The 11006-nt window shown below is 32.9% G+C and overlaps 1 protein-coding gene across 1 annotated transcript; it reads left to right on the forward strand.

The window, feature by feature from the left end:
* On the forward strand, nucleotides 1040–6429 carry LOC109358852 (nucleobase-ascorbate transporter 3-like). The gene is made up of 14 exons (XM_019603333.1): nucleotides 1040–1377; nucleotides 1786–1883; nucleotides 2438–2614; nucleotides 3022–3122; nucleotides 3268–3343; nucleotides 3443–3502; nucleotides 3581–3765; nucleotides 3854–3950; nucleotides 4165–4251; nucleotides 4388–4446; nucleotides 5233–5324; nucleotides 5437–5514; nucleotides 5594–5754; nucleotides 6063–6429. Exons 1-14 carry the CDS (start codon nucleotides 1218–1220, stop codon nucleotides 6279–6281), a joined length of 1650 nt encoding a protein of 549 aa, XP_019458878.1. The 5' UTR covers nucleotides 1040–1217; the 3' UTR covers nucleotides 6282–6429.

An 11006-nucleotide genomic window follows, 5' to 3' on the forward strand; every position in this document is an offset into this window, starting at 1 on the left:
TATATATATATATATATATATATATATAAATAAAGCAAATAAGAGTGTTTTAATGAAAATACAATAATTCATATGATTTTTAATTTGTGTACATTAACCTCACATATCAAATGGTTCAAGACTTCAAGTATTAAATAAAATCAAAATACATAAAGAAATGACATCTTTTTTATACTACTAAATATATTTCTTTAACTTTATGAGTAATGAATTAATCATTTTTCAAAGTGTGTGAGTGTCCTTCTCAACAAATGTCGTTATCAAAAATCAAGCTCTTAATCATTTAATCATATTGAGTATCTAGCGGAACTTTATAAAACTAGCTAAAGGGGCGGTAGAAAGAAGTAAAACTCCTCTACATTAATGAAGAGACAAATTGTATTTTATAGTGTACTTTTAAGGTTAAAATTATAACTTCAATAAAAATAAAAAATCACAAATGATATTATCTTTTAGTTTGTTAATGCATTTTTTATAATTTACCTAGAGGAGTCTCAGTAGAAAGACTATATAATAAAGAAACACAGAATGTCCTAATATTTTAGAACAAGTAAGATGCTAAAATGAGTTGGCTTTTAATGAAGTTTGAGCTAAACACCTCGAACACTGTAACACACTGCACCAGATCCCGATCCACGCGTTCTTCAACTCACTCTCTCTTTCCATTCATTTTGAACCTTCACTCATTCAAAAATAATGATAATCAAAATTACGTTTCTCTTCCCTCTTCATAACACGACAAGGATAACACTTAAAATCAGGTGGAAATTTGTTGTCCCAAAATAGCTTACCACTCTATGTATCACTGTTTTTGATTGGTCATAAAAATAATTATATATTAAAATTTTGATTTAGATATATTTTTTCAACCAATCACAGACAATAACACATTTAATGACATGCATTGTGGAACAGCAATGTGTATTGCCCTCAAAATCCTAATCCTTGACTCTATTCTTCGCTCTCTTCCTTGTACCTTTCTGGAAAACTACAACAAACTGTTTCTTATATGACTACTAAATAATAATAATAATAATAATAATAAAAAAAAAGAAGTGAGAAACTGCTTATTGATTGAGTTTATGATTTCTTTTCATTTTTTCTCTCAAAATAGTGTTGAGTAGTTGAGTGAGTTACTTTTGTACTCTGTATGCTTTTAAAGTACATTTTTTTTCTCTCTGAAGCTGTTGGACAAAGAAAGATAAACTTTTGAGAAGATGGGTGAAACAGACCACAACCACCAGGCACCACCGCCAGTTCAGGCACCTCCGGTGGGACCACCACCGCCAAATCTTGGACTTTCAAGGGGACCCACTTGGACTCCAGCTGAACAACTTCTGCACCTTCACTATTGCATCCATTCTAATCCTTCATGGCGTTAGTCTCTCTCTCTTATATTTTAATCGATTTTTTAAGCTAAAAGTTGGAACAAAAGTTGTTTCTGATGTTGAAGTTCAAAACTTAAAAGCTTGTATATTCTTCCTTTTTTTTTTTCATTTTGTGTCTACGTTTGTGGCTGAGGAATGAAGATTACTTTTTTGCCTTTTTTGTTCAGGTTTACTATTTGCAGATTGCTTTTTTTGTTTGTGTTTATTCCTTTATTCCAGTTTGATTCTCTTGACAAAAAAAGTTACTTTGTTATTTGCTCTTTTCATTTGTCTGGATGAATCTTTTATGTGATTCAGTATGTCTATACTCTAAAGTAATCTAAAGCCCATTATTTATTATTTAATTTAGCTTTTGGATTCAAGCTTTTTAACATTCACCTTATATAATTTTTGGCAGCACAAGCTATTCTGCTGGCTTTTCAGCATTATATTGTGATGCTGGGAACAACGGTTATGATCGCAAACACCCTTGTGCCTTCAATGGGTGGGAGCCATGTAAGTCCACTTTATATTATTGTAATTTTTAATGTAATTTACGCATTTAAGTTTACTTAACTTGTGCTAGGATTAGCTTATTTTGTGTTCAAACTATCCTAGGATCAAAGGCTTCTTGAGAAAGCTATTGTTCTTTCAAATTTAGTTCGATTCATGAGAGTGACACTTTGTTGAGAGGGGCAGACATGCACCCCGAAAGAAAGAGATTAGTTCCTTACCCATAGGGTGAGGGATACCTTGGTAGTACCAATTTTTTTTAATCAACACTGAACATGCTTTGATTGATCGAATGGAGTAGAATGGAATGAAATGATACTTAGTTGTTTAAAGTATGATGGAAAGGAATGGAACCTTCTAGAATGAATACCATTCCATCCAATACCTCTAATTTCTCCTTCCAATTTGGGTAATCTTCTAGAATGAATTAAACCAACTTATTATTCACTCCATTGCATTTATCATAATATTTCCTAACAATAATATGGTAACTTTGTTTGATCTCATTCTGTTCAACATCTTTTTAGTATACCGAGTCTGTTGCTATTTTTGACCAGGGTGACAAAGCACGTGTGATCCAGACATTGTTATTTATGTCTGGACTGAACACTCTGCTGCAAACTTGGTTTGGGTCGAGGCTGCCAACAGTGATGGGTGCATCATTTGCTTTCATCCTTCCGGTGCTTTCCACCATAAATGATTATACAGACGAGACATTCTCATCTGAGCACGAGGTTTGTATATTGTTAAGAGCTTGTAACTTGTACAACTTTTAATCATATTTAAGTTTTATTCCTTTTCACAACTTGTTATTTTTGCAAGAATTTATTTGTAGTTGTAATTTATCTGCTTAATCCAATCATGCTAAGTTATTGAAGATGATATTTGTTCCTTCTTTTTTCATTCATATTGTTTGTCTGGATGCATTGTCTTTTGTTCATTTTGAAATTGTGTATCTTGGTTTTCTTCAAATGTTTGTTGGATCATTTCTGAAATTTTGTTGCTGTTTACTGTAACTCATCATATTCTGAATTCAATTTCCATGTCACATACTTGTCTCATAATTTGTTAATTGAATTGATTTTTATTGTGATAAATAGTGATCTAAACGACCTATAAATTGTGATACTTGCATTTGCAGAGGTTTATCTACACAATAAGGACAGTTCAAGGGTCCCTGATTGTTTCATCTTTCATTAACATCTTCCTTGGGTATAGTAAAGTATGGGGAAATCTAACAAGGTCTATTTATCTCAATCTCATTTCCCCTTTTCTTTTAACGATTTTACAGTTCATCGTCTACATCTAAAGCTACAATAAAAGCAACAACTTCAGTTTATTTATTGATTTTTATGAATTCTCTTGGCAAATCTTCTTTCTTCATTAGGTTGTTTAGTCCAATAATCATTGTACCTGTGGTATGCTTGGCGGGCCTTGGTCTGTTTGCTAGAGGCTTTCCAATGGTAAAATTTGCCAGTCAAATTCCAAGAATAAATGAGTTATTCAGTAAATAAAAAATGGAAACTAGAAAGAGTTCATAAATCCGATTTCCTTCAATGCAGGTTGCAAGTTGCATACAGATTGGACTACCTATGCTCATTCTACTGGTCATAACACAACAGGTATATATCTCATCTGAAACAATTTGTTAGAATTTTATCCTCTTCTATGTAATAGGACCTTTTTATCTGGTCCTGCAGTACTTGAAGCGGCTTGTTCCTGTTGCACATCACGTACTTGAAAAGTTTGCTTTACTTATCTGCATTGCTGTTGTCTGGGCTTTTGCTGCTATCCTTACAGTAGCTGGTGCATACAATACTGCTAAAGTACCGACCCAAATGAGTTGTCGCACAGATCGCTCATATCTCTTGTCTACTGCTCCTTGGTATGTACGGAAAGTAGTAGCTTAACACTTATTTGAGCGTAAAAGGTCTTTTTGGAACTTGACAATAAGAAATATAATTTTATTCCAGGATTAAAGTTCCGTACCCGTTTCAGTGGGGTACCCCTATATTCAAAGCTAGTCATGTCTTTGGGATGATGGGAGCAGCACTTGTCTCTTCTGCAGAGGTCTAGAAAATACTCATCAATATTTAGTTTTAAAATTTTTGTTCTGATAATTTATTTCTCCATTCTCGATTTTGAGGCATTTCAGCACTTGAAATGTCTCCCTCTAGAATGTGCTCTCAATTTGTTTTTTGCTATCTTAACATATTTTCAGTCCACTGTTATCAAACTGATGATCTAATTGGAAACTTTTTCGTTGTTGAAATTTTAAATGCAGTCAACTGGTACTTTCTTTGCGGCCGCCAGGCTTTCAGGTGCGACACCACCTCCTGCACATGTGCTCAGCCGAAGCATTGGGCTGCAGGTCATGTTTTAATCATCTTGCTTTTTAGCAATTAATTTTTATTGTTCTCTTATGTTTACAAAATCCTAACATGCTTGTACTTTGTACCATTTTGCCATTTATAATACAAACTCGTCTTTTACCCTCCTAAATGCAGGGTATTAGCATGCTGGTTGAAGGAATTTTTGGTTCTCTTGTTGGTACTACTGCATCTGTGTAAGAAAGAAATTCTCTAAAGCTTTTTATGACCCAGATTGGACATGATGTTCTACAATTTTTGGTTTCTTTCCAGCCAAGTGTCAACTGTTTGTTCAATAGTTTTCCTTATGGTGTCTTGTGTAATTAGCTACTGTGTCCATTGATGGAAAGTTACTTATGGTTTACATTCTATCTTTTTGACTTAGTTTTATGAAATTTGAGTTACTAAGAATTTGACATATTAGGTGATTGAAATTTGAGTCCATTAATGATTTTTAATCCCACTAACCTTCAATGAGCATATCTTTGCTTAGCTTATGTTTATTTCATTCTCTGCAGGAACTGTAGTTAAATTTATGCTTGTAATTATTGTGTTTGTTAGATGTGAAAATGGAAAGAGTGGAGTGGGATGGAATAAAATTTACAAAATATCCAGGGTCCAGCCATAATCCGTGTTTAAGAATTGTCATTTTTCGTTTCTTATTCCTCCACTCCTTCCATGCAAACCCTAAACCTTGTCTGAATAATACTCATTATAGGCATATATTTATTGAGTATTTGCAATTTGCATCTTAAGGTAATAAAAATTTGTGGAAACCATTTTTTAAGATGTCCAAATCTTCATATCAAATAAGTTATATTTATATTTGAGCATCTTTCAGAACTGCTGTGGTAAATTTTAATCTTGGTTTTGCAGATAAAGAGATTTGTCCACTGACTTGTGTCAGAGGATTATTAGTTCACATTTGAGTTTAATAATTTTCTGTTTTGTAATAATCCGGCCAATCTAATTGATAATTGCAGTGAAAACGTTGGCTTACTCGGTCTTACACATATAGGGAGCAGAAGAGTAGTGCAGATTTCGTGTGCTTTCATGATCTTCTTCTCTATTTTTGGTATATATTCCACCCGGAACTTCTCTAATCCTTTTATAATTACTTATTTTCACCCTAACAAACCCTTATATTTGTGATTAATGATTAATAATTTCCCATGTCTCTCTTTCAGGGAAATTTGGAGCTTTTTTTGCATCAATTCCCATTCCAATATTTGCTGCTATATACTGTGTTTTATTTGGAATTGTTGGTCAGTGATGCTGCTACTGTTTGAATTACTTTAATTTTGAGTAGTGGAAGCATGTTTTTATGCACTTCTTTTCTTGCAGCTGCTGTTGGGATTTCAATGATACAGTTCGCAAATAACAATTCCATGAGAAATATGTATGTTTTGGGCTTAGCATTGTTTCTCGGGATCTCAATACCTCAATATTTTGTCATGAACACTGCTCCAGATGGTCATGGCCCTGTTAGAACCAATGCTGGATGGGTAAGCGGCTTCTGAAACTTCTGGTTTCTTCAATCCGTGATTAATCACGAATATCATATTTCATCAACTTACGGTTAAGGTTATAAATATATATATATGTTTGAGCAGGGGCCAAAAGAATATTAACATGTTACCTTTAACGAAAAATTTCGCCATTGTTTGTTAGATAATAAAATAGAAGCTGAAAAAATATTACTAAGTTGGAGTTTAGGCCTGCTTCTAAGATTTTTGCTTACCTATTTTACTTGCTTTCCTTCATCTGTAAATATGTTCATCTTATTGCTTTACCTTGTCTTGTATCACAACAGTTCAATGACATCTTGAACACCATATTCTCATCTCCTACAACAGTGGCTATAATTGTCGGGACGGTTGTCGACAACACTCTTGAAGCCAAAGACAATGCTACTGATAGAGGACTTCCTTGGTGGGTTCCTTTCCAGGTTAGGAAAGGAGATGTTAGAAATGGAGATTTTTACCGTTTTCCTCTTAGGTTAACCGAATATATACCAACCCGATTTCTGTAAAAGCATTTGCTATGCTTGTATTTAATTCCTGCTGACCTGTAAATTATGGATAATTAAGCTAAATTTCATCATAGGCAAGCAGACAACTTTTACCTTTATAAATTAATTGTATAAATGGGTTGATCATTTGACTTAGTAATTTTTGTTATCATGTGTTATTTCAATGCAAAAGTTGAATCAAATGGTAGGCATGAGTATTGGGCAAAGAGCTGTAGCTCAAATAATGATGTGATACCAAGTCACACTCACTAGTCCTTTTAGAAGCTCATTCATTGAGAGCGAATTTGAGTCCTTGATTTATACAGTTAATGAGGTAATATGCTGGTAAATGGGTGAAGCTTTTGAAGGCTACCATTTTTCCATAGGTGTTATTTATATTCTTTCAAGTGACCAAATAAGACTGAGAATGTTATGATGTAGCAGAAGTAAATGAACTTGGGAATTTTAGTGTTATTGTTGGGCTTTATGTTTCAAGTCATTATTTAGATGAGTGTAATATCTATGTACTAAAAGATTTATGTTTAATCAGCGCATCATTTAACATTTATTTGTATTATTTAAGAGTCGATGATAAAAGATAAATGATTGATGATGCAGTGACAATGTAAGTACATATATATTTTTCTCTATTTAGATAAGGGCAATTTTCATTTTTTTAGAATAAAGCTTTTAATACCATACCCCATTTTGTGATTTGGAATCTTTATACATTTAAACAAATGAAGTGTTCATTGACTTTGTAAAAAAAATTACTTTATGAAAATTCCTTTTAGAGTTGTTAATGTTTTTATTGCCAAAATTTGAGGGAGAGAGTCAAGGTTTAAAGTTGATGTTTACACGTTATATTCCACAACTTTACTAAACAAGCTTCCACAACTTCACACTCTATTCCACAACTTTTGGACGGAATTGTGATGTACAATAAATTAAGCCTATCTTTGTTTGAGGTGAAATAGAATGGAGAGAAACAGAATGAAGATAAAGTAAATCTTTTTCGATGAGAAGAGAAGAAAAAGTAAGTGGGATCCACCAATAAATGCATTTTCTCCTACTTTGGAGAGAAAGGGAAGAGAGAATGAATTTTTTGGTTGAAATCTCAAAAATGTCTTTCAATCTTGTTTATTTTCTCTAATTATTGGTTTTAAATAGTGCTAATATACATAGGTATTTTTTAATATAAAAAATATCAATTAAAAAAGTTAATTGATATTATAATAAAATATATAATAACATATATAATTTAAAATTATAACATTTATTTTTAATTAATAATAAAATAACAATTTTCTCTCATTCCTCTTTATTTTAAGGACATTTTTGTCATTTGAATCATAATATTATCTATATCTTCTCATTTTTTACCCAACCAAACAAAAGAGAAAGAGAAGAAAATATTTCTTTCTATTCATTTTCTTTCATTCTTCTCTTATACTAAACATCATAAAAATCTACTTTATTTCTTTTTTTTTTTTTACCTCTTTCTCTCTTTTTATTTTCTCTTATCGACCAAATAAAGTATAAAGGAAAAAGTGTGAACGGTAAAGTGGGTGCATGTTCTGTTAAACTACTGAAATTTAGGCTTTCAGAATAGATTATGCATAAGCAGTAAGGATGACGTAGTGCTTCCTAAAAAAAGAGAGACACATTTGAAATAAACGGGTGGTGAATTTACCTGAAAGAGAAATTAACTGCCTACATAGATTTGGGCAAATTGAGCTCTAATGTAATTAAACTTTATTCAATTTTAAGCTTTATTACATTACCTAGGCTTAAGTAAATACTTCATCCTGTCGTTTTTATATGATTTCTTTTAGAATTTGTTTTTTTTGGTTCTTATCCTTTTTTAAATCTTAAAGTATATTAATTATTTTTCAGAATTTTGAAGACATTACTTTACTTTTTAAAATACAAAAGTATCCTTATTAGTTGTGTGAAAAGTAAAATGAATCCATAAAATCATCATTTGGATAGAAAGAAAAAGACATCAATCTTAATAATAAGAAAGAGTAAATACAAAAAAAAGTACTTTTAAGGAATTTAATGTTACTAGATAACAAATGGATTAAGGAAGATCAAAATGTCAATGTATGATTCCTGGGAGTGACATTTGTTGAGATAGTAGTCACGAACCCGAAAGAAGATTAATTTATTACCCACAAAGGTGAGAAGATGCCATCAGTAGTAGGGGTGTTCGCAGTTCATTTGGATCGATTTTTAGGAAAAAATGATCCGATCCAAATACATAATTAACATGCAGCCTGATCCGGTCTGATCTGTTTATATTAAGATGTCTGATCCAATCCAGTCCAAATATTATATGCGGTTTGGTTCGGTTTGGATCGGTCTATTTTATAAAATATTGAAATTGCACTTATATTCAAAACTCATAAAAGTGACTAAATGTTAAGCATAAAGCAATAATAAAAATATTGTTCAACAATATTAAAATGTGTGCAACAATAGTATAAGTAAACAACATCATAAAATAGTAATAAACAGTAAGACAATAATAATAAAAGTAAAAAATAGCAACATCAACAAGACATCAATAATAACAAGACAATAAAACAACAATATATTAATAACAACAATATGAGCATTTGCAACGTAATTTTAACACTTAAAGTGTTCCACTGACAATAATACTTTCACAACAATAAAATTGATAATAAAACACCTGATCAAAATCAACACTTGAATCCTCTTCATTTGGTTGTGGGATTGGTTTAAGTTCTAAAAAAATGTATCAAATATAATCAATATGATTTAGAACATAGCAATATATATGTGTGTTATAGAACATAACAAATAAATAAAGGTACAATTTTGGAGTTGAGACTTAATATTAAGTTTGGAAGACACTTAAAATTGTTATACACTTAAACTTTACATACTAATTCGGTCTGGTCTGGATCAATCTGGATCCAAGAGGTGAAACCAAAATCCGGACCGGACCAATCGGTCTTTAAAAAATAAGTCAAACACGATCTAAACACATTCGAAGGAAGCTTAATCGGTAATACAAAAAAATGGACTAAGGAAGCTTCTCATCAGTAAACATAAGCTACTGCTGACTGTGACCTGTGCAATATGATGAACTAAAACCCACGTGTTACTAAATAATTTAATATTAAACAGACCCTTCCAGTGGAGACATGTGATTGGAATTGCTCTACATGTATAATAATAAGGGTGATTATGTAATTATGTTCAAAGTTAGTTAGGAATTAGGCTATAAATAGAAACTTTTCAAATGGTAGTTAATAACAGATTTCCATTTTTAGAAAGTTTCAAAAAACTTCTTCTTTCTTCAAACCAAATTCTTGTAATTCTTGATTGATTCTAATAAGAAAGTTCGAATTTCTTTCTCAATTATAGGAATTCCTATGCTTATTCCATTGAATTCATCGGTTATTGTGTGATTCCTTGAATTCTATAAAACAACCACAACAATTGGTATCTAGAGCTTTTTTTCTGGGTTGGGGAATGGCAGAGTCCACGCGTATGCAAGTTGCTGCAAGAGAAATTGAAGAACGATTGGAAACGCACCTTTCGGATAAACTAGAACTACGTCTCGTTGAATTGGTAAGCTCAATGCAGAAATCCATGGCAGAATTTGTTAAGCAATCAGTGGAAGAGGTTCTCAGGCAGAATATGGCATCAGAAGGATCATCATTGCCGAACAAATCGAGTATGGGAAGTGGAGATCACCACCATCGCAATCAAGGTGAGCGTACTAATAACTACTCATATACGTGTCACACACGGTTATTTAGGATAGAATTTCCTAGGTTCAATGGAACTAATGTGAAGGAGTGGTTATACTAGTGTGAAACGTATTTCATGGCGGACAACACTCAAGAGGAATTTAAGGTCTAACTTGCCATAATGCACTTTGAAGGTAAAGCCTTGAAGTGGCATCACGCCTATGTGAGGTCGATGTGGGTGAACTCACTACCTACCTGGGGAGAGTATGTGAAGACACTAATGGAAAGATTCGGGGATGTTTGTGATGACCCTATGGCAGAATTGATGAAACTTAGGCAGAAGAGCACCATTGTTGAGTATCACGAAGAATTCGATGCTATCATTACAAGGTTGGATCTTTCTGAAGACTACATTCTGAGTTGTTTTCTGGGTGGTTTGAAGAACGATGTACAGATGAGGTACGCATGTTTTAGCCCCAAACTGTAAGGAAGGCCTTCACCTTGGCTAAACTGTATGAAGTTGCTAGTCCTACCATTTAGAAACAGGGGAGAGTCAAGAATCCTTCTTTTGGCAATACGGGAGGAAGACCTTTAATCAGTTCTAAACCTGCTTTGAATTCTGATTCAGAAGGATTGAAAGAGAGGACAAGATTTAGCAGAAGCTTGACACCAACATATATGAATGAGAGGAGAGCAAAGGGACTATGCTACTTTTGTGATGAAACATATACACCAGAACATAGCTTGACTCACAAGAAACTACAGATTCATCTGGTGGAGGTGGATGAGTTGGAGGATGAGGAGGTTGAGTTTGGTGGGGGGCAAGAAGCAGTCATGAATTCAAGTGAAGAGCCACACATTTCTGTTAATGCTTTAACTGGGGTGGCCAATTTCAGAACTAAGAGGGTCACGTGTAGGTACAATAAAAAGCCCTTGCACATTTTGATTGATAGTGGCAGCACTTATAACTTTCTTAATAGGCAAGTAGCTGAAAGAATTGGGTGCAGAATTGAGGAAT

This window comes from Lupinus angustifolius, chromosome LG10, assembly GCF_001865875.1.
Source record: "Lupinus angustifolius cultivar Tanjil chromosome LG10, LupAngTanjil_v1.0, whole genome shotgun sequence".
Lineage (NCBI taxonomy): Eukaryota > Viridiplantae > Streptophyta > Magnoliopsida > Fabales > Fabaceae > Lupinus > Lupinus angustifolius.